Source organism: Chrysochloris asiatica, unplaced genomic scaffold, assembly GCF_000296735.1.
Source record: "Chrysochloris asiatica unplaced genomic scaffold, ChrAsi1.0 scaffold00079, whole genome shotgun sequence".
NCBI classification, from domain to species: domain Eukaryota; kingdom Metazoa; phylum Chordata; class Mammalia; order Afrosoricida; family Chrysochloridae; genus Chrysochloris; species Chrysochloris asiatica.
Window position 1 is genome coordinate 298090 of NW_006408597.1, and position 27434 is coordinate 325523.

Consider the following 27434-nt stretch of genomic DNA (forward strand, 5'->3'; position numbering starts at 1 on the left):
CTGCCCAGAGCCGCTCCAGAGCCACGGCTCCGGGAAGGGAGAGGTGCACTTGTACGCTCGTCTGGCCTGCAGGGAGGCTTATTCCCCAAGGGCCGTGGGCCTTGTTTTCCTCTCACTCGCTCGCTCACAGCCCCTTCCCAGCGCCCACCCTCCCCACCTTCCTGCTGGCTCAGAACTGCGGAGCCGCCTTCACTGGCTGCCTCGCCTCGCCAGAGGGCACCCTCGGTCTTCCGGCAAACGCCACCATTTTTCACTGCCCTGGAGCGTCTCCAAGCTTCAGCCAGGCGCCCGGCTCCAATCTTGTCAATGAAGAATCGCAGCCAGGAGGGCCGCGGAGCTGGAGCGGAATCCCACCCCGCCCAAGGGTGGGCACGGCCGGCCCAGCCAGGTCCTGCTCTCCCTCCCGGCCCTGCCCAGTGTCCGGCCTGGCACCCGGGCCCTGGGGGCAGGGAGGGGAGGACGGACTGACAGCTGGCAAGAGGGCGCTGCAGCCTGGGGAGCAGAAGGGAGGGGGCTCATCGGAGTAACTTTCCAGAAAAACAGTCAACGTGTAGCCGGAGGGACTCCAAGAGGGGGGAAAAGTTCCGTTACCACCTCGAACGCAAGGACTCGCAAAGCATTTTTCAACCGGGCTCGGTTTTTTTCTGTGCCTGTTTAAAACATTAAAATCGGGCAGCAAAGGAGGCTGCGTGCGCTGGTCCCTCCCTCCCCCACCCCAGGCCCGAGACGTCATGGGAGGGAGGTATAAAATTTCAGCAGAGAGAAATAGAGAAAGCAGTGTGTGTGTGCGCGTTCCTGTGTGTGTGTGTGTGTGTGTGTGTGTGTGTGTGAGAGAGAGAGAGAGAGAGAGAGAGAGAGAGAGAGAGAGAGAGAGAGAAGAGAAGAGAAGCAAGAGGGAAAGAAAGGGAGGGAAGTAGCCAGCCAAGTCCAAGGGAATAAGCGAGACAGAGGCGAGAGATAGGGGAAGAAGCCTGAGAAAAAAGGATTAACAGCTTTCCGGAACAGGCGTGCAGTGAACTGCCTTCTTTTTTCTTTTTTCCTTTTTTTTTTTTAAAAAAAGAGGAGCAATGGCTGAGGGGGAAGACAAACCGAGATGCTGGTGACCCTCGCGTCCAAGTGGATTATTGGGGCTGCTTTCCAGGGGCTTGTCCTCCGTGCCTTCTAATTGCGCATACCCCTACATTCCAGCCAATGAAGACCAGAGGCAACGTGAACAGTCATTTAGAAAGCCCCCAGGAAGTGTAAACAAAAGAGAAAGCATGATGGGGTGCCGGGGAGACAAGTGTGTCCTGCGCTGCCCCCTCCTTTAGCTGGGCCAGCAGCTGCCCAGCCCTGCCTCTCCCCACCTACTTACTGGTGATCTGACTTTTTTTTTCTTCCTCCTTTCTTTTTCCATCCTTCTTTCTTATTCTCCTTCAGGGTAAGGCAAGGATTTGGATTTGGGGATCCCAGACGTGGACCTTCTGCTGCTGCTTTAAAATACCAACTTTCTCCCCATCGCCAAGCTGCGTTTGGCAATATCAGATATCCACTCTTATTTATTTTTACCTAAGGAAAACCTCCAGCTCCCTTCCCACTCCCAGCTGCCTTGCCACCCCTCCCAGCCCTCTGCTTGCCCTCCACCTGGCCTGCTGGGAGTCAGAGCCCAGCAGAACCTGTTTAGACACATGGAGAAGGATCCCAGCGCTACAAGGCACACAGTCCGCTTCTTCATCCGTAGGGGTGCCAGCGCTTCCTGGAAGTCCTGAAGCTCTCGCAGTGCAGTGAGTTCCTGCACCTTCTTGCCAAGCCTCACAGTCTTCGGGAACTGGGGAGGCCGCCTGGTTTTCCTCCCTCCTTCTGCACGTCTACTGGGGTCTGCTCCAAGGCAGGCCTCACAGCCCCCCAGCCTTTCTTTCCGGCTCGCATATGAAGATGCACTTGCAAAGGGCTCTGGTGGTCCTCGCCCTGCTGAACTTTGCCACGGTCAGCCTCTCCCTCTCCACTTGCACCACCTTGGACTTTGGCCACATCAAGAAGAAGAGGGTGGAAGCCATTAGGGGACAGATCTTGAGCAAGCTCAGGCTCACCAGTCCCCCTGAGCCATCGGTGATGACCCATGTCCCCTACCAGGTTCTGGCCCTTTACAATAGCACCCGGGAACTGCTGGAGGAGATGCAGGGGGAGAGGGAGGAAGGCTGCACTCAGGAAAACAGCGAGTCGGAATACTATGCCAAAGAAATCCATAAATTCGACATGATCCAGGGGCTGGCGGAGCACAGTAAGTCCCACTTCTGGCTGGGGTGTCTTCTCTGGAGGGTCTGATCTGGAGAGGAGAACTCCGAAGGGGGGGGCCTAGTGGTGGCCACATAGCAGGGTGCTCTTGGGTTCACCAGCTCCAGAAGCTCACGAGGTGTGATGTGCAGTTGGGGCTGGATAAGTGGGTGGGGAGGGAGACAGAGCCAGTCTACTTAGAGCTGGACACTTCTGGGAGGCCAGGAACCCTGGAAGCCAGCAGCTTGCTGAAGTCACACCACGTCCTTGACTGATTTTAATTTGGAATTGCATTGTGCTGCCCAGGGAAACATATGTGCTCTTGCACATGTATCCACATAGGTAACTGCAAGCATATGGGTGCCTAAAGGGGCAGGGCTAGCCCTCTCTCCAGCCCTCCGAGTTCTATGAGTCTGGAGATGTGGGTCTCCTTTCACTTTACACAACTCACTAGGACACGTGTCCAGTTCAGTTTTTCCAGTTCTTGAGAAATACCCGACTAGCTGCTATGGAGTCAATTCGGACTCCTAGTGACCCTATACGATGGGGTGGACTGCCCATAAGGTTTCCAAGGCTGTAAGCAGACTGCCACATCTTTCTTTCTTGGAGTGCTTGGTGAAGCCCCAGGCAAGGCATAGCTTCTGACTGTCTGGGCCATTCAGTTAACCCCACACCCGGGGTTCTATGCGCATGTGAGGATGGCATATGTGTACGTTCACAGGTTACAGTGTTACAGGGTTACAGTGCTCAAAATGGGTCTCTTGCAGGCCCATGGATGGGGGAAGCAGGACTGTGGTTGTAGACATGCGGAGGAGAACTGCCAGCCCTTTTGTGTCTGTCAGAGTGGTGGCGGGTGTGGGTGGAGGTGTGGCTGAGGGTGCAGAGGGCATGTGTGTCTGGGAGCATGTCCTTCCAGGGGGCTCCCCTGTCTGTGTGAAGAAGCTAGGAGGCTGCTGGGTGAGATGTGTGTGTGTGTGTTTGTACACGTGTGGAAGTCATGTGTGTTTACTGAACGGGGATTTGAAAAACCCCAATACGAGAGAGAGAAATCTGGCAGATGTTGAGAAACTGACAGCCCAGGAAGTAAGAATGCGAGTCACTCGTGGGCCAGGGACTCTGGGAGCGGCTCTGTTTGCTTTTCCTACCAGCAGGTGTCCTCACTGCACTAACTACCTCAACTCCCGGCCCACCTGGGAGCTGGGCAGTGATGGAGTGGAGGTGGGGAGTAGGGTGTAGCTGGCAGGTGGCAAGGTGAAGCCAATCTGTGGGGCAAACAGCAGGCGCTGAAAAGTACCCAGCTAGAGAGAAGACAGAAAGGAGTGGGTGGCTGATGGGTTGAGCTGAAGGTGGGAAAGCCTCGTTTGGAGTCTGTGGATACTGGAGAGGGGTTTCCACACCCGTTTCCTGTGGCTGCCTGGAGCGCCCTTCCTTCGGATGTGGCTGCTGTGTAGCGTGGAGGCCGGGAGTCCAGGACAGAGTGAGTGCTCCCTGCCCAGGGTCCTCTGGGTGAGGTTGGCTCAGGAGGGACCAGGGGCCCATGGTTCTCAAAGGTACCCAGCTGCTAGATGGTTGAGTCCCCAGTTCTCTGGGCACCCACAAAGTGGGCATGCATGCCAGATGAAGCTAGAAAGTTGAGGCCAGCAGGAGAGGTCTGAGAAGGGCAGGAGGAGTCCCAGTAAGGAGTGAGCCTGGGTCATGAGGGCCCATTACCTGGACCCTGAACAGAGAATGAATTAAGACAGACATGGATTTTGTATCTGCACTCAGTGGACAACCCTGGGGCAAGCCAGGGCCGAGCCATGCAGATGCTGGCCAGCTCCCAGGCTACAGCACCAGGACTTTGCAACTGCAGCAGGTGTGGATGTCTTTGTGGTATGGGGCAGGGACCAGGCAAATGCGACACAGTTAGCAGAATACTGTGCAGGATACTACAAATGGGCCAGCACTGAGGGGTCAGCACCCAGTGGGACTTGGGCGAGGCAACAGTGGTTCACAGGTGCAGACAGGAAGCAGAGCCAGACTCTGCAGCTGTTGGAGGTGACACAGAGGCTGAGCAGACCGCGGCCTGGACCCGCCCTGCAGCTGGTCAGGTGCTGAGCCAGCCCTGGAAAGGTGGGCACACAGGCACAGTAATTATAAAGAAGGCATCGGGTAGATGCTGATAGTCCTCATCAGAGGCGCGGTGTGAGGAAAACTTGTCCTTAACATGTTAGCACAGGAGTGGCTCTGGGCCTGTGTGGGCCACGGACAGGGTCTCGATGGCAGAGCTCCTGCTAGGGAGAAGATGAGGCCATGTTCACTTCCCTGTTTCATCCCTTCCAGCCACCAGGAACTGGGACCAGGAGAGTTAAAGCACTGGAAAGAATAGTTTGCAGAGGAGCAAGACAAAGGGCACCAGGGTGAGAGCACAGAGAACAGGGCCCAGTCACTGGCCCCCTATTTGTCACATGCTGTTGCTGCTTCTATCAAGTCGGCCCGCAACTCACAGTGACCCCATGCACAACAGAGAGAAGTACTGCAGGGTCTGTTCCATTGTGATCCACAGGGTTCTCACTGCTTTTTCGAAGTAGATTGCCAGACCTTCCTACTGTCTTAGTCTGGAAGCTTTCCTGAAGCCTGTTATGCATCATAGCAACACACCCACCTCCTGTGGCTGCACAGAAGGTGCATTGGTTCGGAAGTGAACCCACATCTCCTACATGGATGGTGAGAATCCTACCACTGAGCCATCAATGCCCTGTCATAGAGGGATCTTTAGGGGGATCTTTGTTTTTCTATTTTACGGAGGAGACTGATATGTTTCGATTATGTCATTTACCCAAACAGAGCAAGGACTCTAACCTAGACATTTGATATGGAAGACTCGTGTTGCTAAGTACTTGTATATGGAAAACATGCATCTCACGTTTTACTTTTAACCTTTAGGCACCAATAGGAGACTAATGTAAATGAATCACATGTTGGATCAAGCAGGTGGAGAGTACACAGAGATCATTGGATTTGTTTTTTCTTAGCTCTGCCTGTCTTTATCCAAGTGATGTATATTACCACAACTTCCCTCTAATTCAGGTAAAGAGTTTTCTTTATTGATATAATGAAGAGCCTCTAGCACATTAAGCAACTACTGTAAAAATGAAAGTAGCTGCCCTCGAGTCAATTTTGACTCATAGTATGATCCCATGTGTACTACAGTAGAACTTACCATAGGATTTTCAATGGCTGAGTTTTTGGAAGTAGATTACAAAGCCTTTCTTCCAAGGCACCTCTGGGTGGGTTTGAACTTCCAACCTTTTGGTTAGCAGCCAAGCATGGTAACCATTTGGAAAAATCACTTCTCTGAACCTCACTTTCCTCATCTGTAGGATCAGAGAGACGCTCCCTTTCAGTTGAAAGAACTGCACGCAGTTTTGCTGGGGCGTCAGGACACAACCTTGTGACCCCTTTTCCGAACCGCCAGGATTTTACTATCAGGACGTGAGAAGCTTATCTGACCCCTGTGGTGGGGAAGGGCACAGCTTTTGCAGTCTTTGTGCCACCCTTGCTATCAACACATCGTCAGTGTAGACGTTTGTTTTATCTTCTGGCTTGTGATGATCTGTGTCTGGTGGGAGACTGTTGTCAGCAAAGGGCAATACTAAAACAACCACAAACCCAGAGCTCCTGAGCAAAGAGAAAACTGTTAACCTTTTTCTTCTGGCTGCTGAATTCAGCTTTTACTCATTCTGGAAATGAAAAGAACTTTCCTATTGAAAGAACTCATTTGCTCTGAGCCCCAGCGCTCGCCAAACACTAGGTCAGTGTTTCTCCAAGTACCGTCCAACAGCTGTATGGATGTAAAATTGCAGATTCCTGGGCCTTGTCCACACTTAAATCTCTGAGACTAGGGTCTTGGGGAATCTGTATTTTCAACAAGCTTCCTACTGATTCTGGAGCACACTTAAGATTCAGCGATCTAGGGCAAAACCTTTCCTTTGAGACAGATGATCTGAATGATCTAAAAGAAAAGCCCAACAGGACATCACGATGACGAGCAGGGACACTGTCGTGGAGAGGATGGGGGAGAGGGACCTGGTGTGCACATGACCCATTAAAAGAGAGCAGCTATCATTCTGCTCCCGCCAATTACGGCATTCAGGGAGGTGGGTCCAGCTTACCTAACCAGTTGCCATCAATTCAACCCCAATTCCCAGTGACTCATATGTGTCAGAGTAGAACTGTGTTCCATAGGATTTTCAGTTACTGCTCTTTTCAGAAGTAGCCAGGCCTTTCTTTCATGGTGTCTGTGGATGAATTCAAACTCCCAACCTTTCGGTAACACCTGGCTGTCTTAACTGTTTGCATTGCCCAGGGTCTTCTTGGCTGCACTGAAATTTGCCATTTCTAAAAAAAAAAAAAAAAAAAAAGCAGAAAATCTGGGTCTTTCTATGAAATCTCTCAATTTTTAACATGTGCTTAAATATATTTTTTTAAAATGCTATATCGGTCAAGCAACATGCCTGATGCATTTAATGGCTAACCCATTTAAAGATTACACCATGAAAGCAGTGGGTTTTCAAACTTCCAGAACATCTGGAAGCCATGGTTTCTGTTGCAGAACACAATAAACTGTGGTTCTCAACCTTGACGTCACATTAGAATCATCTGGAGAGCTTTTAATGAAATAAAGTGGGGGATCCACTCACTGCAATGTTGTCAGAGTCTCTGGGCAGTGGGCCCAGGCATCATATGTACCTCACAGTGTACAGCTATGGTGGCAACGTACTGCCACACTGATCTGTGTCGCCGTACCACTGAAACCAGCAGCCAGTCTCCTCGCTGAGACGGTGCCGGCATAGGCAGTCCTGGATTTTGAACAAGATCATTTCTATGGCGTTGAGAATTTGTAGGTGAGTCAGAACAGGTGCAAATGGTTTTCATTTAGTTTTAATTTGGTACAAGAAACGACTTAGCCTTTTCGATGATTTAAAAGCTGCACGTGAAGAATTTGTGATTAGGGTTTGGCTCAATCCTTTCCTAAATTTACATAACATTAAAGGGCAAGTTAGACAAGGATGGGCAACTTGGACATTGGCTACCCAAAATGGGGGGAGGAGGGCTACAAAGGCAAGAAGTGACTGGCTTACAAGCTTTCAAGAGAGAACCTAGATCCAGAGGGCCTGGAGGAAGATAGAATCTCCACTGAGTAGAATCCAATCTGTCTAGGTGGGGCTGATGAAAGGAAATGCGGATAGGTCTCTTGTGATACAATAGTGAATAATTGTTATCAGGACTGATTGTGAGGTTTGGAAATGTAAAGGTAGACATTTGTAGCAATGAGGGGAGTGATTAACTTTGCAGTCTAGGAGCGGAGGTCCCTGGGACCATCAAGGAAGAAGAGGGGAGCGCGGGACCCTACCCAGAGTAGCAGTGATGCCAGGGATGGAGGCAGAGACAATGATGTGGAGAGATGGAGTGGCTGGGGACTTTAGATCCAGAGAGGGAGAGGGGCTGTGTGCTGATGACCAGGTGGGTGGGGCTGGTGGGGGGGGCAGGCTTACAGGGTATACCCTTTGGTTGGTTGATGATGCATGAAGGGGATTGTAACCATGGCAATGAAACGATATATGATAGGATGAATGTAAAACTAATGTTCTCCCATGTAAACTATCACATAATTCACAATAAAACTTTTTCTTTTTTTTTTTAAAAAGGGCAAGCTAGGAGTCCTGGGATGACACTTGCGGTAAATGCGCTGGACTGCAAGATAGTTTTGAATCACAGGGCGGCAGTTCAAACTCCCCAGCCGCTCCTTGGAAACCCTATCTATACATGATCAGAACCAACTCAATGGCACTTAACAACAACAATGATAAATGGCAAGTTGGTGTTGCCCTTAAATCAGTCAGGTAATCAGGTATTTGGGGACTACCTGTATATAAACATAGGTACTCCTAAGAGCCCAGTCAGTTGAAGGAAATATGGTGTGCTATTCCATGGTTTTTCCATCACTATTCTGTACAAACCCTGTACAGGGTCGCTATGGGTCGGAACCGACTCAACGGCACTTAACAACAACAACATTCTGTACAAATACTGCAAGGTGAGTGGTTCAAGCTCACCAGCTGCTCCTTGGAAACCCTATACAGGGTCGTTATGGGTAGGAATCGACTCGACGGCACTTAACAACAACCCCTTTACTAAGGAGATCTGGTAGCGTATTGGTTACGAGTTAGGCTGCTAACCTCAAAGTCAGAAGTTCAAAATTGCCAGCCGTTCTGCGGGAGAAAGATGAGGCTTTCTGCTCCTGTAAGATTTACAGCCTTGGCAACCCTAGCCAGACTCGCTATGAGTCGGAACCGACGCCACAGTATACCACCACCACCACCCCTTTACTGGGAGCATGGTGGCTCCATAGGATAAGCACTGGAATGCAAAAAAAAAACAAAAAAACCCCACAACAATCTGTGGGTAGAGCCCATCATCCTCTCCATGGGAGAAAGATTTTAAAAGCCCCCGAAACCCTATACAAGGTCACTGGGAGTCAGAACTGACTGGATGACACTTCACAACAACATCTCTGTACGGGAATGTACCCTTCCAGAATATCTGCTTTCACAAGGAAGGTGAATTCTGAAGACCTGACTTCAAATCTCACCCAATAACCTTAGGAAAATCTTTTCATTGATAAAATGGTGGTTGTTATTAAGTGCTGTAGAGTCGGTTCCGACTCATAGCGACCCTGCATAGGGTTTCCAAGGAGTGGTTGATGAGTTTGAACCACTGACTGACCTTGTGGTTCAAACTAATCTTATGGTCCAGTGCTTATCCTCAAGATTGGTTAGCACTATAAAAATATAAGATGGCATCATTGTTGTGAAGTGCTGTTGAATCGGTTCCCGCCCATAGCAATGCTGTCTAGGGTTTTTAAGGAGTGGCTGGTGAACTTGAACCACCGACCTTGAGGTTCAAAGCAACTTTGCAGTCTGGTGCATTAACCCACAGTGCCACACCAGGACTCCGAGGTGGCATCATTATATTTCGTTTAATTATTTCCACTCTGGCTTGTTTTGCTGGTGATTTCCAACGTCATCATCATTTAATGGCCGAGAAGATTACACACACGGGCATTTTCTTTTCTCTCTTGGGCACTTCTTTTTAAACACTGATTGTTGTGTCTAGATTTGCTTGCTAGTGCTAACTCACTCACTAGGTGAGCCTGGCCAAGACTTCTCTGGGTCTGGGTCTTTGTTTCTTCATCTGAAGAGGGTTATTCTAAATGACCCCCATGCCCTTCCTCATTCTGTCAATCTCTAGATCCTGGTGATAAAAAAATGACCCTTCCCACTTCCTTCTTGAAGTCCCTTAGAAATTCCCACAACAGGAGCAGCTGGTGGGTTTGAACCACCTACGTTATGCTTAGTAGTCCAGTGCTTATCCTACAGTACCACACCAGGACGCCACAGATACATTAGGGACAGATATTTGATCTGTGGTTTGGAAAAAACCAAGGAGGGATGCTCACATCCTATGGCGTCCTGAGGACTCTTAGCTCATGACCCCAACCCCGCCCCATCTACTCAGCTTCCCATCTCCTTGAGCTCTCTGACTCTCCTTGCTGCACGTGCCACCTTCCATTCCCCTTTTTAGAGCAGCCCACACATTGCACTTGCACCCCCAGGTACTGGAGGCACTATCAGAACCGAAGCCATGCTGTTGATGATCCTCCTTCACAACTCAAGTATCTCAGTACCTACGTTTTGTCAGATTCCACATGTGTGTGGTACTGTGGGCTAATGCATCAGACTGCAAAGCTATTTGAACTGCAAGGTCAGTGGTTCAAGCTCACCAGCTGCTCCTCGGAAACCCTATACAGGTCGCTATGGGTCGGAACTGATTCAACGGCACTTCACAACAACAAGCTTATAAATTAAATCTCTATCACCGCCTCCTTGTTCTATTGCCATCTGAAATGCTTTGGAGGATAGTTGGCAGAATTTGTTCTTTCAAAGCCAATGATTAATCAGGGCCTCATTAACCAGTACTCACACATTTGTTTTCCTAACATCTGTTCCATTAATTTTCTACGATCCCATGTCAGGTCTACCAGATGGCAATTTCCAGAAGCACCCACTCACCCTTTCCTGAAGATCAGTAGCGCATTTGCTTGTTTCCAGGCCTCTGATCCTTCCCGCCTTGTCCGTGACTTCCTCAACCACCCCTCCGGGTGATTAGGAACTCATTCCAGCCATGTCCATTATGTGTGGAATCTGGGTCTCTGAGCTTGAATTTCACCTTCTGGCTGTTGTTACCATTTGTGCGGAGTTCTTCTCTGGGTGTTAATGCTGCTCGGACCCTCGGGATGTCAAGCACCCTCGGGATGTCAAGCATGTTTAGAGAAGCCGAGGAAAGCCAGGCTCTTGCTTTGCTGTGACTGGGAGAGCACTTGCTACCTTCTGTCTCGCAGATGGGATGAGGGGGCAGGGAGGTCAATGGGGCTGACATAGCACATGCTGTCAGAGAAAGATACCCTTAAAGAGCAGGTGAGGGTGACAGGCAGACGTGGTCTGAGGAAACACCTGTGGACCTGCTGGACTCAGGTATGAATGCTGCCTTGGTAGGTTGAAAATACAATGCCGATTATACCACTCTACTGCTCAAAGACTTTCTGTGGCTCCCTATTTATTGTGAATGGGATCAAATCTAACCCTTTATTCTGACATTTCAGCCTTCCCACAGGAGAATCCCAGTAGAAGGTCTTGACTTCTCACCAGGTTCTGGTTTCCTGCGGTCAGTTCCTCTTACCCACTTGCATTTCTTCCCCTCTCAGCCTTCAGGCTCAATAGTCCTTCCAGGTGAAATCTCTCTTCTGTAACTTCAAACCCTACCTTCCTGCAGAGCCCAGATGAAATGTATCTCCTGAAATGTATCCACAAGTATCTCCTGGTCCCTGCTCTCCTGCCTCTGGTCTCCTACAGCACGTTCTGGGCCTCTCTAATGGCTCCCAACACTTTCCCTCTGGGCCTGTTATTTGGGTCCATCTAGCACTGACATCCCCTAGGTATGCATCTTCTTGCTAGCAGGAGCTGTGTCTATGCATCTTTGCTTTCCAGCGTTTAAGCTCAGTGCACGTTGGATCAGTGAATAAATGTATGAAATGAACAAAGGCATGGAAGACCCAACTAGCTACATTGTGATTAAACAACTGGGGAAGGGGAATTGCTGAGCTCATCGGAAAAACCTTGTTTCCTAAAAGCATCAGAACAGCCAGGAGTAGCAAACAGTTGACGTGCTCAGCTGCGAACAGAAATGGAGGGTCAAGTCCTGTCAGAGGTGCCTCTGCCATTGAAAACCCTACGGAGGACGTTTCTACTGTGATGCACACGGAGTTACCAAGAGTTGGAATCTACTCAGTGGCTTTTTTTTTTTTTTTCAGGCTGGAAGGCAGGACAATAGTTGAATGTCCAGGCAATGGGAGAGGAGGCAGCTACATTGAGCCTTTAGGATTATATCCTGGGGTTTACTGCTCCTGGTTCAGGCCTGTGTTTGAGTCCAGGGCCACCCTGATTCTCCACCCTTAGGTCAGAGGTCTCAACTTCTAGAAAGGTCATAGGTGGAACCTTGGCCACCGAGAGTGTCAGTTGGCAGCGCATTGCCACATAGATTTCATACATGCTCAGCCCCTCCTGTCACTTGCCTCCTAGATGAGCTGGCCGTCTGCCCCAAAGGAATCACTTCCAAGGTTTTCCGCTTCAATGTGTCCTCGGTGGAGAAAAATAGAACCAACCTTTTCCGAGCAGAATTTCGGGTCCTGCGGGTACCCAATCCCAGCTCCAAGCGCAATGAGCAGAGGATCGAGCTCTTCCAGGTAAGTCCTCCCAACACAGAGAAAGCCCATTCCTTTACTCTATCAGGCCTCCATACCATGCAGAGTTTGGCAGACCTGGGTTTGAATCCTGGCTTCTCTAAGTCTTCCCTTTAGTGTCTGTATCTGTAATTCCTTTTGGACATATTATCAGGAGGGACCAGTCCCTGGAGAAGGACATCATGCTTGATAAAGTGGAGGGTCAGTAAAGAGGAGGAAGACCCTCAATGAGATGGATTGACACAGGACTTGCAACAAGGGGTCCAAACAGAACAACCATTCTGTTTGGCACAGGACCAGATGGTGTTTTGTTCTGTTGTACATAGGAATGTGAACTGGAATAGATTCGATGCCACCTAACACTAGCAGTATCTGGTATTCAGAAGATTAAGAGATCTGGTGAAGATGTTTGAAGAACCCAGCATTCAAAACTCAGGGTGTCCTTTTGCTCCCCTCATCTGTTCTCCTGTACTTGGCACAGCCTGTCCTACTTGGCTCTGGCCCCGGGCACTGACCCTTTTCTCTACCCTGCAGATACTTAGACCAGATGAGCACATCGCCAAACAGCGCTACATTGGTGGGAAGAATCTGCCCACGCGGGGCACCGCTGAGTGGCTGTCTTTTGATGTCACTGACACTGTGCGCGAGTGGCTCCTGCGAAGAGGTAGGTTGGCTCTTAGGATGTCCACTTGGATGGTCCCTTGGTCCTTCATGAAACAGAGAGAAGACAGGACTAGGGTAGTCACAAGATCTGTGTTCAAAGCCTAGTTTTGCTCCTGACTTTCTGTGTAATCTTCATTCATTCAACTCACTCAACTCATATGTATTAAATGCTCACTCTAATGGGTCCTGATGTGATGCTGTTGGATAAACACTGCTAACCACAAGGTTCACGGTTCAAACCTACCACCAGCCACTCTTCGGAAACCATATACAGGGTCACTTTGGGTTGGAACTGACTTGATGGCATTTAACAACAACAAGCCAGGCTCTGGGGATTTGACAATAAACAAGAAGACAGGTGAAGTTCCAGATTTTATGAGGCTTTTGCTTTGGTGGAAGAGACGCATAATAAACAACTAAACAAACTAACAAATCCGAATTTTAGATAATGATAAGTATATGAAAAATAGAAAGAAGGTAATGTGATCATGACTAGGTGAGGTCCAACATTCCTTAGATGGTTTGCCCAAAGAAGGCCTCTCTGGAGGAGAAATTGGCGTGTTGAGATCTGATTGACGGTCAGAAAAAAGGATATTCTAGGCAAAGGAAGCGCCAAGGGCCAGGCCCTCAGGTGGAACATGTTCCAGTAGTAGCAAACAGACTGTGATGGGGCTGGCGCGTCAAGAGATGGGGGGAGAATGGTATGAAGTGGAGTCATCTAGGGCCATAAGATTTGATACCAGTAAGGCCATGGTAAGGGTAGAATTCTTGGGTTTGATTCCCGGCCAGTGCACCTCATTCATCCATCTGTGGATGCTGGTCTGTTGCTGTGAAAATAGGCAGATTTCAGTAGAGCATCCAGAATAAGAAGAAAGGACTGATGATCTAATTCCAAAAATCAGCCAGTGAGAACTCCATGACTCCCAACAATCCAGTCAACCAAGACTGATCATGGAGATGATACAAGATCAAGCAGCATTTCGCATTGTGCATGTGGTTGCCATCAGTCATGGGCCAACTCAATGGCAGCAGCAGCAAGAAGTCTGTGGTTAGGATTTTGGACTTGTTCCAATTGTGAGGAGAATCCCTGAGTGGGTTATAAGCAGGGATGAGAGTGGGGAGTGGGGAGACTTGGGTGTCCATCTTTAGAAGGTCCCTCTGGCTGCCATGAGGTCAAGAAAGAAGCAATGAGGGGCCATGGCAGCTGCCCAGAGGAGTAATGGGGGCTAGACTAGGGTGGGGGCAGTGGCAATGGAGATTATAGATGGAGGAGTTATTATTATGGAGGTAGAGCCGATAGGTCAGACTGATTACATAATGGGGTGAGAAGAAGCAAGGGTAATCTAGGATGACTTCTAAGTGTTTGGACGGAGTATCTGGGTGGTGTCACTTATTAGAATAGGGGAGACCGAGAGAAGACCAAGTGTGAGGCAGGCTCTGTTTTAAACCATGAAATTGGAAAGATCTGCTAGACATCCAACCCCAGGTGGCTCAATGTTTAAGGTGTTTGCTAACTGAAAGGTTAGCAGTTGGAACCTACCAGCAACTGCATGGGAGAAAGAGGTAGCTTCCATAAAGAATGACAGCTTTGGAGACCCTGTGGGGCAGTTCTACTCTGTCTTACAGGATTGCTATGAGTTGGAATCGACTCGCTGGCAATGAGATTAGTCATCAAGTTGATCAATAGACGTATCAGACTGTGCATATCCCAAATCTGTCAACCACTCACTCAGCTTCCCCACCTGGCTCCCAGAGCTACTACTAAGCCTAGGAGAATCCTCCAGGATCTGCGGTCAGCTGCACTGGTGGGAATTCTGACTCAGCACTCTGCCTAGAGCCCAACCTGGCTACAGAAAGGAGAGGCTAGGGAAATGAATTGCTTAACTTCCCCGTCTGATTTTGATCAGCTCCACCTGAATTTCTTTGAAGCCATGGGCACTTGACGGAGTTCTTATTTTCACAGCTGCAGAACTCAATGAGAATTTTGCATTGAGAATGATTTCCATCCTCCTTGAGACATCAAAAAGATAATTTCGTAATAAAACCTATGGGTTCCCCACCCACCATCCCCAATGCTGCCAATTCTGAGGTTAGAACTTCACTGGAACTTGCAGTTCCCATTCAGGCAGATGTTGCCCACCCCTCCCTCCCACAAGGGAATCCTACCACAAACCTGTATCTATCTATACAGAGCCCAAGGATTCTTCTGAGTTCATGCCCCAAACAAGGCAGAAATGGATTTCTAATGGAGAGTTAGTGGTGTGGGTTGATGAAGAAACTGAGTCACAGGTATGGTCTTGGATATATTCAGCAAATATCTGAGAGCCTCCTCTGTACCAGGCACCTAGAGCTACTTGAAGTCTTCTTCATGGGAGGGGCCCAGATCCTCAGACCCTTGGGCTATTGTTCAGGCAACCTGCTGGTTATTGTTGTTGTTGTTGTTGTTAAGTGCCGTCGAGTCGGTTCCGACCCATAGCGACCCTGTACAGGGTTTCCGAGGGTGTAAATCCTTACGTGAGTAGAAAGCCTCATCTTTCTCCCGCGGAGCGGCTGGTAGTTTCGAACCGCTGACCTTAAGGTTCGCAGCCCGATTCGTAACCACTACACTACCAGTTGTTAGGTGCTGACAAGTCCGTTCTGACTCATAGTGACCTTATGCACAACAGAATGAAACACTACACCATCGTCACAGCTGTTATGCTTGGGCCCACTGTAGCTGTCACTGTGCCAATCAGTCGTGTTGGGGTCTTTTTCTTTCTCAAAGACCCTCCACTTTACCAAGCATGATGTCCTTCTCCAGGTACTGACCTCTCCTAATAACATGTCCAAAGTATGAGAGACAAAGTCTCACCATCCTGACTTCTAAGGAACATTCTGGCTGTGCTTCTTCCAACAAAGATTTGTTTGTTCTTCTGGAAGTTCATGGTACTTTCAATATTCTTCTCCAACAACATAACTCAAATGCATCAATTCTAGTCTTTTTTTTTTTTTAGGATGTTGGATTTGTTCCAGTTGTAAGGAAAATCCCTGGGTGGGCTATAAGCAGGACTGAGAGTGGGGAGTATGGGGATTTGTTGTCCATCTTTAAAAGATCCCTCTGGCTGCCTGAGGTCAAGAAAGAAGTAGGGAAACCAGTTATTTGGGCAAGTTCATTGTCCAGCTTTCACCTGCATAGGAGGCTATTGAAAATATCATGGCTTGGGTGAGGTGCACCTTCGTCGTCAAGCTGACATCTTTGCTCTTAAACGCTTTAAAGAGGTCTTGTGTAGCAGATTTGCCCAATGCCATATGTCATTTGATTTGTTGACTGCTGCTTCCATGAGTGTTAATTGTGGATTCAAACAAAACAAGTCTTTGAAAATTTCAGTCTTTTCTCCATTTATTATGATGATATTTATTGGTCTAGTTGTGAGGATTTTTGTTTTCTTTACATTGAGGTGCAATCCATACTGAAGGCTGTGGGCTTTGTTCTTCATCAGTAAGTATTTAAGTCCTCTTCACTTCAAGCTAGCAAGTCTGTATCATCTGCATATCGCAGGTTGTTAATGAGTCTTCCTCCAATCCTGATGCCATGTTTTTCTTCATATAATCCAGCTTCTCGGATTATGTGCTCAGCATACAGGTTGAATAAGTATGGTGAAAAACACAACCCTGGCACACAGCTTTTCTGATTTTAAGCCATATCCACTTGTTCTGTTCAAACAACTGCTCCTGATCTATGTACAGGTTCCTCCTGAGCACAATGCAGTGTTCTGGAAGACCCATTCTTCACACTGTTATGATCCATATACTCAAAAGCCTTTGCATGGTCAATAAAGCACAAGGAAACATCTTTTTGGTATTCTCTGCTTTCAGCTAACGTCTGTCTGATGTCAGCAATAATCCCGCTTTCCATGTCCTCTTCGGAATGCAGCCTGAATTCCTGGTAGTACATCTGTTGATGTGCTGTTGCATTCATTTTTAAATTATCTTTGGCAAAATTTTATTTGCATGATATTACGAATTAATGATATTGTTAGATGATTTCCATATTTTGTTATGTCACCTTTCTTTGGAATGGGCATAAATATGGATCTCATCCAATTGTTTGTCCCGGAAGCCAGATATTCATTCAGAAGTAGGGTGGACTCCCATTCTCACTGCCGTCGAGTTGATTCCAACTCATAGTGACCCTGTATAGGGTTTGTTGTTGTTGTTGTTAAGTACCGTGGAGTCGGTTCTGACTCATAGTGACTCTGCACAGGGTTTCTGAGGCTGTAAATCTTTACGGGAACAGAACGCCTCATCTTTCTCCCGTGGAACCACTGGTAGTTTTGAACTGCTGACCTTTAGGTTAGCAGCCCGATTCATAACAACTATGCTACTAGAGGGTTTAGAGACTGTAAATCTTTATAGGAACAGATAGCTTCATCTTTCTATAAAGTGGCTGTTGGGTTTGAACCAATGACCTTATGATTAGCCGTCCAGTGCTTATTCTACAGCACTACCAGGGCTCCTTAGGGGAGCAGTAAATCAATCAGCTCACCCAGAGGGATTCATCTCCAATGATTTTTATAGCTGACCAAAGCTGGCTACTGCCCCCAAATCAAGAGAGTTCTCCTACTTGAATCTTATTCACCAGAACTGACAAAACTTTCCCTTACCAAACTACTTGAGCCAGTTTAAACTTTTCAGTTACTTCTGATTCTTCCTCCCCGTCCCCTTTCCTGATCCCATTTCACTCAACCCCTTTTACAAATTTCTCTAATGCCCTGATGGTGGTTGCCAAAACACCTGATCCCATGACTAATGGGAGAAAGGAACAGAGCTGGCCTTCTGGCACCGGCATATCAGTCACCATACCATGGCACTTCCAGGCTACCCCGTGCCTGTCTCTCTGAACTCATGTCATCTGGACCCTGGGCTATGGCCCCTTGTCACTTCCTTTGGTCTACTCTCTAGCTCTACAACTGTCTTCCAGAACTGATTGTGAATGATCCACATTTCCAACTTCCCATCAAGGGCTGTTTTGTTTTGTTTTGCATCAGGCAGCCAACCACAACAAATGAAAGGAAACAGGTTATCCGCATAGAATAAGTCTCCAAATAATTTTTACTTCATTATACCTTTGCTCCTTAAGGAAAATATGGCCGAGTGTCACCAGGATTTTTCATCTTATCTCTTCCATTGTTTTCTGTGTAGAAGTCCTGGTGTCTAGATAGCTAGACTGATCCAGCTTCTTGTTTGCAGGTGACCTTGCTTCTAGCAATGTTTCCTAACTTTTCTTCCTATTGCTCAGACTATGCCACTTTCCATCTTGTAGTCTCTTGAATCAAGACAAGACCACCACCTCTCTGTCCCAAAGTTCTTCACATACCTCCTTTCCCTGGTCTCCTACAGTTCTCTTTATACTTCCTCAGTAGGTTGGATCGAATATCTCCTCTCCCAACAAACACTTAAGTAGTATGACTTTTTTGTCTTTCTTTCCTGTCTCTTTATTCTTTGCTAGTAAGTAGGTAACAGCTTTATTCTACTTTCATCCTTTGAAAGTACATGACTACTCTTCTTTGTTATATCCTTTATTACACCCATGTGATTGCTCGTAATGTTATAGAACTACATGGAACGTGGCACCATGTATGTGAAAGTCTGAGCTGGGGAAGCACTCATTGTATCCCGCAACTCTCAGTATGACACAGTTCCTATGGAAGGAGAGGCCCTGGACCACCCTTGCATGGGGAATGGGCATACTTCCCCATCACGCAAAACGATGCCCTCACTGATACTGCGCTTTCTTTTGCAGAGTCCAACTTAGGTCTGGAAATCAGCATTCATTGTCCATGTCACACCTTTCAGCCCAATGGGGATATCCTGGAAAACATTCATGAGGTGATGGAAATCAAATTCAAAGGTAATAAATGGATGTATCGGGCAGGGTGGATGGGGAGTTAGGGAGGCAGAACAGGAGACTCCTACTAGACAGATACCAAGAAAAGGGATCAAGTTCCCTCACAGAGATAACCAACTCTTTCTGGACTTGAGTAGTTCTACTTTGTCCCCAAACCTATGAATGTTAAGTTCAATTTATAATATAGACAATACATTGAGAGGAATGAAATCAGTTAGGCCCAGGTTGGAATCCAGTCCTGCTCTATTGTCTTAAAATGAGAATGAGAGAACCTCTTTTATAGGTTGTTCTGCCAATTAAATGAGATCAAGATGTAAACCACAGTGCCAGGAAAGCTCTTCTCTGCAAGAAGTGAACTTATGTCGTCTTGAGTTTGAGTGCCCTCCATTCTAGATGTGGCAGGGTCCACTTGACCTTGCCCAGGAACCAGCTGGGTGTGGAAGAATGCTTTGTGTTTTTCCATGGTGTTTGTATTGAGATGGCTAAGAGTCCTTTCTGGTTTGTCAGTATGTTTTCAGCCTAGATGATCTCTGGGTTTCAGGGAAGTTCTTTTACCAGTCATATTCCCCTTTTGAGTAACTGAGGTACACCTGAAGTTAGGTTTGTCTAAGGCTGTACAGACTTGTCTGGACAAAGGTGCAGACCTCACTTGGCTCTCTGCCCTGGGCAGTTCTAGAACCTATTTATATAACCTATATAACTCTATTTCAGAGTCTATTTTCTAAAAACCAAGGAGTTTACATGCTAACAAACATAGACCCCAGGGCTCAGAAGACCTTCAGAATTCTTATCTACAGACCCTGGTTAGCAAAAACTCTCCCACTTCAGAAGGCTCATCTCCTTCATAAACATTTTCAGAAAATAGAATTTGAGATCCAGGTCTCCTGTTGATCTTAGAGTCTTGGTGCCCCTTCCTAAGGCCCGTGTCCCTCCTCAATGTGAATTACAATTTTCATGCTCCTGTCCTTCATTTAGTTGAAATTTATAGTTTAAATAATGTTGTTAAAACAACATTCTTAAATCTGTAAGTGCAGTGCAAATGTTAACAGTTTACTCAAAGTTTTGTTCACTTGGCTTCTATTCAACCTAAATTAAATTAACACCTTAAATTGTAGATAGTATTTCTGTGTTGTCTTGAAGAATTTTAATTACAAGACAAAAGTACCCCAGGATTCTGTCTCAAGCCTAAACTGATAACCCAAAGGTATCCATCTGTGCTTCACCAATCCATGAAATTTCCCAGGAAGGGCTTGGATGATTTAGACACAGATGTCTGGCAGGGATCAGACCCTGAGCATCGGAAGTCGTACTTTGTAAAGATAATTGAGTACTTTTGGTTTGGGCTTCTCCAGTCACTCCGTCTTCCTCATCCTGAAGTTAGACATTAGGATGGAGCTGCACTAGCCTCTCTGATACCTTTCCTGGGCAGCGATGTAGGGAAGAGAAAGCAGCCTTCAACATTTCCACATGTACCCTGCCCTTCCTTAGGAGATTGTCTCCTCTCTTCCCGTCTGCAGGTGTGGACAGTGAGGATGACCATGGTCGTGGGGACCTGGGGCGCCTCAAGAAGCAGAAGGGTCACCACAACCCTCATCTAATCCTAATGATGATTCCCCCGCACCGGCTCGACAACCCAGGCCAGGGAGCACAGAGGAAGAAGCGGGCCCTGGACACTAATTACTGCTTCCGGTAAGCCTGTACCCAAACGGGACCTGGGAACTCCAGAAACAATTTCTACTGGGACCTGCTGTGGGTCAGGCCCCAGCCTTAACCTGTGCTGAACTGAGCGTCCTTGATGTTGTTCAGAAATATCTCAGGAAAGAAGATATTAAATCTCTTACAAATCTGTTTTCTGAGAGCCCAGCTGTTTTCCTGCAGCCCAGCTCTAGAAGGGCCTGGATGAAACACATGAGAAAAACTCCATAAGGAGGAGAATACTATTAAAATAGTTTGGATTGGAGTGGCTTGGCTGAAACCTCTCTGTGGTTTTCATGTTTTATAAAGTACTTGTAGGGTGTGTGGGTGGGGGGGTGGAGGGGAAATTAATGCGGGAATTTCCATCAAAGAAGTGTTCAGTTCCCTATGAAAGGTTTAAGGATGCTACTAGGTGAGGGAAAACAAGGCTGTCTCCATCTGCAGGGAGAAATGAGCTAGAGAAATTAACAAACTAAGTCAGAAAGACTTGGGTAGTGGCTGCACAGAGATAAAATCCGCTCAACTTCTTACAAATTACGTGAAAGTAGAAAGTGATTATATCCAGGAGAAGGTTAAGGATCAGTGCTTTCAGAATTTGAAGCAGGGAGTTCATCAGTAGCCACAGGAAAGACTTCAGAAAGTTGTGGAACCTGAGCTGAGCCTTTAGGGACACCTGGGGACTGACTCTGTAAGGCTATGGGAGGAGGGAACGCTTCAAGTGAAGGAACATAAACAGACCATGATGGAGTTGGGGAGAATGAATTGGAAAATCTTTAGACTTGAAAATCATGTCCTATAAGGAGCAACTGAATGAACTAGGTCTGTTGATCTGGGGAACAGAAGGTCTAGGAGAAACAATGGTCTCCTTCAATTGTCTGAGACTGTCATGTAGATTGTCTGAGACTGTCATGTAGATTGTCTGAGACTGTCATGTAGATTTGGTAGGAATGCTCTAGACTGCAAGTAAGTGCTTAAGGATAAGCACTTGACCGCAAGGTTGGCAGTTCAAACTCACCAGCCGCTCCTCAGAAACCCTATATAGGGTCTCTGTGAGTCGGAACTGACTCGATGGTCCTTAACAACACAACAATAGACAAGAAGTCTATAGTGGTTGGTTCAGGCTTGGTCTTGCTGTTTAATTATGCCATTGACGACACAGGCATTTCCCCCCCTCCAATCTGCTCTGTTGAGTACAAGGGGACTTCAAAAGTTCATGAAAACATTCCATTATCCCTCGCATGTTGGCTTTTCGGCCTCTTACTTATGACCATAAGTGGCTGCTACAGCTATGTGTTCAAGACAGGAAGAGGAGGGTAAGGGAAGAGCCAGCAGCTACTGTCTTCCATTTGTTACTTTTATAGACAAATATCTGTTGCAGACCTTACCTGCAGCCCCTGCATTGTTGTTGTTGTTGTTAAGTGCCGTTGAGTCGATTCCGACCCTTAGCGACCCTGTATAGGGTTTCCAAGGAACAGCTGGTGAGCTTGAACCGCCGACCTTGCAGTTTGTACGGCTTTGTCTGGTGCATTAACCCACAAGATCTCCTTATATCTGATTGGTCATTACTGGGCCACAGGACTACCCCTTCATGCAAGGAAGGCCAGGAAAGTGAGCATCTGGCTTTCCAGAGTTTGTGGTGGGAGGTGGCAAGGGCGATGGAGGTTAAAAATGGCTATTGGCTAGATAACCAATAATGTTTGCCATAGGTTCACCCGTGGAACCCACAAGAAGTCAGATTTTGGCCAATAGCTGCCTTTGGAAGTAACAAGATCTAGGTCTCAGCAAATATTGACGCAGAGGCTAGATGCCCACATGGCAAGGGGTACTGTTAAATGGGTTTCTGCAGCAACAGAATTGAAGGGGTCTCATAGTCCGGAACACTCAGTTGTACTCATGAGGAATCTGTACATGAACCAAGAAGCAGTTGTTCGAATAGAACATGGGAACACTGAATGGCTTAAAATTTAAAAGAGTGTGCAACAAAGTTGTATTCTTTCACCACGCTTATTCAACCTGTATGCTGAGCAAATATAATCCAAGAAGCTGGGTTATATGAAGAAAAACGTGGCATCAGGATTGGAGGAAGACTCATTAACAACCTGTGATATGCAGATGATACAACCTCTGAAAGTGAAGATGACCTAAAACATTTACTGATGAAGATCAAAGAGCAAAGCCTTCAGTAAGGATTACATCTCAATGTAAAGAAAACAAAAATCCTCACCACTGGACCAATAAACAACACTCTTATCAACGGAGAAAAGATTGAAGTTCTCAAGGACTTCATTCTTCTTGGATCAACTATCAACACTCACAGAAGCAGCAGTCAAGAGATCAAACGACGTATTACATTAGGCAAATCTGCTGCACAAGACCTTTTTCAAGTGCTGAAGAGCAAAGATGTCAGCTTGAGGACTAAGGTGCGCCTGACCCAAGCCATGGTATTTTTAATTACCTCATATGCATGTGAAAGCTGGACAGTGAATAAGGAAGAGTGTAGAAGAATTGATGCATTTGAATTATGGTATTGGAGGAGAATATTGAAAGTGCCATGGGCTGCCAAAAGAACCAATAGATTTGTTTTGGAAGAAGTGCAGGCAGAGTGTTCCTTGGAGGCCAAGATGGCCAAACTTCATCTCTCATACTTCGGACATACTGTCAGGAGGGACCAGTCGCCGGAGAAGGATATCATGTTTGGTAAGGTGGAGGGTCAGAGAAAAAGAGGAAGACCCCCAACGAGATGGATTGGTCAAGTGGCAGCATCAATGGACTCAGGTGTGGCAATAGTAGTGAGTTTGGCCCAGGATCAGGCAGCGTTTTGTTCTGCTGTGCATAGGGTCGCTGTTAGTCGGTACCAAGTTGATGGCACCTAACAACAACAACAACAACATAGTCACATTTGAGCAGATCTGGGAATAGTGATTGTAATAGTAAGATACGCTTTGTTTTGATTTAGGCTAAGTAGTTACTTACTATGGTTTATAAGCTACATACATTTAGAGTTCATTTCTGGTTGGGTGTCGTTAGGAAGGTAACAATAAACCAACCACACCAAAGCTGAGTTGACTAGTAACATTTAGGGCTTGGTTTCATGTGGATCACTTTACATTTCTGTTTTGATTCAGCCTTTTACAGGAGCTTTTAAGAAGCAAGTGGCCATCTTTGCCTCTTTTTTCTTCCTCACACAGCATCTATGTTGTTGTTAAGTGCTGTTGAGTCGGTTCTGACTCATAATGACTCTGCATACGGTTTCCAAGGAGCAGCTGACAGGTTTGAATCAACAACCTTTTGAGGTTCAAACTGACCTTATAGTGGTTTGAACCTCGAGGTTGGCGATGCAAATTTAAAGGACTGTTCCTACATTGAAAACTAGGATCCCAAGGACATAATAGGAAGATGCCTTTAAGATTTCTTCAGTCCTAGGCACTTGAGCCTTGGATTCCATTATTAGAGCCACCTTTGCTCATGGCTGGGAAGGGACCCTAAGTGCAATTACCAAGTCCATTTATGAAATTCTCTGTATTGGTAGTTTCCTTTTATTATTTATTTTTATTTTCTGTCTATATTTTTGTTGTAGCAACTTGGAGGAGAACTGCTGTGTGCGCCCTCTCTACATTGACTTCCGACAGGATCTGGGCTGGAAATGGGTCCATGAACCTAAAGGTTACTATGCCAACTTCTGCTCAGGCCCTTGCCCATACCTCCGAAGCACAGACACAACCCACAGCACGGTATGGAACAGGGCCCCGGGCCCAGTGGGGCACTGGGGCTAAGCCACCCAGGATACTGCTTAGAATGAATGGAGGACTGAATGCTGAATGAGTGGATGATGGTCAGGAGGGAATAAAATCCCTCTGGTCTTGGCACCCTGGCCTAACTCTACTTGGTCATCTTCTTCCCTTTAAAATCACTTCCATAGTTTCAACAAGACTTTAAATTTGCTTTGTCCAAAGCTTTTGGACCGTGGAGATTAATTAGCTATCACTTGGTACCCCAGTTGCAGCTATGGGCTTGGGATATGTGTACATGGTTAGTTAACAAGGAATGTTGAGGCAAAAACGCTTCTACTGTGACTTTGGGAAACTGGATAATTCCATTTAGAAGGTGATTCTAAAAGACCAATAGGAAGCATGTAAAAGCAGCTAATTTGAAACACTAGTCAGAGAAAGTCAGAGTTAGACAGGGAGTGCCAGTCTCTCTCAAACTACCTTGTCTTTCCCTCAAGAGGACCAAAAATAGTGCCAAAGTTTGTGAAGCAAGTTTTCTTATAGGCCATTTGCAGTATACCCTGTTGAGGGCTTTCTAAACAAGACAAGCAATGTTTAGTGGGAATGTTTCTCATCAAAGTGACCAGTTTACAGCTAAGTTCAGTGTAGGAGTGTTTTCTAACAGTCAAGAGAACACCTGGATGGTATAGCGGTAACTGTCCAGCTACAAACTGAAAAGTTAGCGACTCTGATCTACTTCTGAAAGATCAGAGTCGTTGAACTGAATGGAGCAGTTCTGCTCTGACACACATGGGGTCTCCGGGAGCAAGAACTGACTTGACACCAATTGGTTTTTGCTGTTTTGCAGGGGTAGGGGTTAGGAGAATTTTCTTATCAATTTAAGGCTGCCTAAACTCCTGGTGTGGTGCTGTGGGTTAATGCGCTAGACTGCAAAGTCATTTGAACTGCAAGGTGGGTGGTTCTGGCTCACCAGCAACTCTTTGGAAAACCCTGTATAGGATCAATATGGGTTGGAACTGACTCGACAATACTTAAAACATCAATAACTATTATATGTTTTCACTGATAGCCCTCAAGTAAGTGTACATGTTCTACAGTCGGTCTCTGGGGATGAAAGTGACTAGTCACTCACCCACCCCCACTGTGTTCCAACGATTACTCATTTAAATATAGCTAGTAGTGGCCATTCTCGGGAAAAAGATGAGGCTTTCTGCTCCTGTAAAGATTTATAGTTTTGGAAACCCTTTGCAGGGTCTCTGAGTCAGAACCAGCTCAGCAGCACTTAACAACAATTGACCATTCTCCCACTTGCTGGGTCTCTGGAGCAGCCCCCGGAATGTGTAGAACTCCTAGATGCCCAGTGGGACTTGGCTTTCTAACCTCGAATGTCGCCCTTCCCAGGTGCTGGGAATGTACAATACCCTGAATCCTGAAGCATCTGCCTCACCCTGCTGTGTGCCTCAGGACCTGGAGCCCCTGACCATCCTGTACTATGTTGGAAGGACCCCCAAGGTGGAACAACTCTCCAACATGGTGGTGAAGTCCTGTAAGTGTAGCTGAGATGCCGCCTGCGACAGAGAGAGCGAGAGAGAACTGCCACTGCCTGACTGCCCGCTCCTTGGGGAACACAAAAGCAACAGACCTTACCTGGACGCCCGGAGCCCCTGACCTTCGGCTCCAGGCAAATGGCTGAGATGGAGGGTCCTTTGGGAACATTCTCTTTCTTGCTGGCTCTGAGAATCACTGTGGTAAAGCAAGTGTGGATTTGGTTAGGGGAAGGTCGAACTCTTCAGTCACACAGACTTTCTGTGCTGTAGACAGTGGGGATGTAGAAGGAGGAAGAGGGATGGAGAGGGGACATGTCTTATGGCAGTGGGATTTGGGACATCGTAGGGAGTCATAAGGGCAGAGAATGGCTGGGACAGGGCCAGACTGGAAGACACTTCTGATCCAAGGTCAGATCTGCTCATCACTGCTTCACATCAGCTCTAGAGAATCTGGATTCTGTTATACAAATTCTCCTTCAGACAGGTTACTGCGGCGGCCCAGCACTGTAGTTCATACAGCCTGGGAGAAAGGATAGAACTGTTCTTTTTGCAAATTGTCCTTTCTACATCAGTCAGCATCATGGGCCATTACTGGGAGCAAATCCAGGTAATGAAGTTCTCGGGCCTTCAACTCACATGGGTCCTGTAGATATGTTGAACTGAGAGCAGAGGGTAGGGCTTACCCCTCCTGTCTGCTTTCTGGGTTCCTCTTCTCGCTTTACTCTTCAATTGTATCTCCCCTTGGACATTTGGCTAGATACCTTCCCGGTCAAGTTGTGCCTATCAGGACTGTGGGTCTGTGCAACCTCGGGGCATTATGGGTCTCTCCTTCCATCTCCCAAGACCGTGTGTTCATGTGTCGCCCCTGGAAGCAGGTGCTGTGCGTGAAACATTCTGGGAAGTTGCATGTGTGATGCACACTGACTCAGCCCAGACGCACAGACTGAGGTATAAAGATAAATACAAATATTACTCTCAAAATCTTTGTATAAATAAATACGGGGAATCTTGGATCATTTCATCTTCTGGAAGATTGTTTCTAGAGTACTCGAGCAGTAAAAGCTGTATTCTGAGGTGAAGTCTGATTCAGTAAATATCCTTTTCTTATTGTGGGTCCAGATCTACTAACAAGAGAACAGTGGAATCTGGACAGAGACTTACGCCAACACTGGGTACATTGCTTGGTGTAAATCCCCTGGGCAGTGGGCAGATTGGGATACCTTCTTCCTTCTGGAAGACTGCACCAATGCTCACGCTACCTTCCTTCCTGCGGGCGATACTATTCTCAGACTCACAGAGGCAGTTACTCAGATGTGCAGAACATATACAATTCTGCCCTCCTGATAATTATGGGCACGAGTCATCCTTTGGTGGCAACTCCTTCATTGCTTTGTACATCCACTAGACGTTAGCATATCACCATTTCTAAAACTCTCATCCAACCCCCACAAACCGTCTATGCCCAATGGACTAAGAGTGTAAGGTTGATTCTGTTAGCAGTTAAAAGAGCCAACCAACCAAGAGCCCCCTTTGTAGACTCTGGGCCTCTTGTCAGGAAACCTCTTGGGAACATGAGGCAAGAAAAGCACAATCCCATAGTTCTCTTTGGAGGTCATTCATCCCAGAGCAATGTGGCGTTCTGCTGAGGAATTCATGTCCAATGGAAGCAACTATTGGCAGTGAGTGAGCACAGAGTGGTGCCTTTATTGAGATCACTTGACAAAACCCTGTCATCTAAAGCCAATGTGTTTTGTGGAAGATCTGTGCAGTATGTACATGCCTGGTCTGAGGATTCCTTCTCTGGAGTTTTCCCAGATTGA

General features: G+C 47.0%; 1 protein-coding gene across 1 annotated transcript; it reads left to right on the forward strand.

Annotated features, from left to right (window-relative positions):
• Nucleotides 1-1060: 1060 nt before the first annotated feature.
• On the forward strand, nucleotides 1061-26691 carry TGFB3 (transforming growth factor, beta 3). Its single transcript, XM_006865511.1, has 7 exons — nucleotides 1061-2260; nucleotides 11934-12097; nucleotides 12629-12758; nucleotides 18540-18647; nucleotides 20162-20333; nucleotides 23917-24070; nucleotides 25469-26691. The coding sequence occupies exons 1-7, from the start codon at nucleotides 1909-1911 to the stop codon at nucleotides 25625-25627; spliced, it is 1239 nt and encodes a 412-aa protein (XP_006865573.1). The 5' UTR covers nucleotides 1061-1908; the 3' UTR covers nucleotides 25628-26691.
• Nucleotides 26692-27434: the final 743 nt, after the last annotated feature.

Coding starts and splice junctions, on each gene's coding strand:
- TGFB3 (XM_006865511.1), top strand. CDS start 1,909: ATGAAGATGCACTTGCAAAGGGCTCTGGTGGTCCTCGCCCTGCTGAAC. Junction 2,261..11,933: donor CCAGGGGCTGGCGGAGCACA/GTAAGTCCCACT, acceptor CTTGCCTCCTAG/ATGAGCTGGCCGTCTGCCCC. Junction 12,759..18,539: donor CGAGTGGCTCCTGCGAAGAG/GTAGGTTGGCTC, acceptor TTTCTTTTGCAG/AGTCCAACTTAGGTCTGGAA.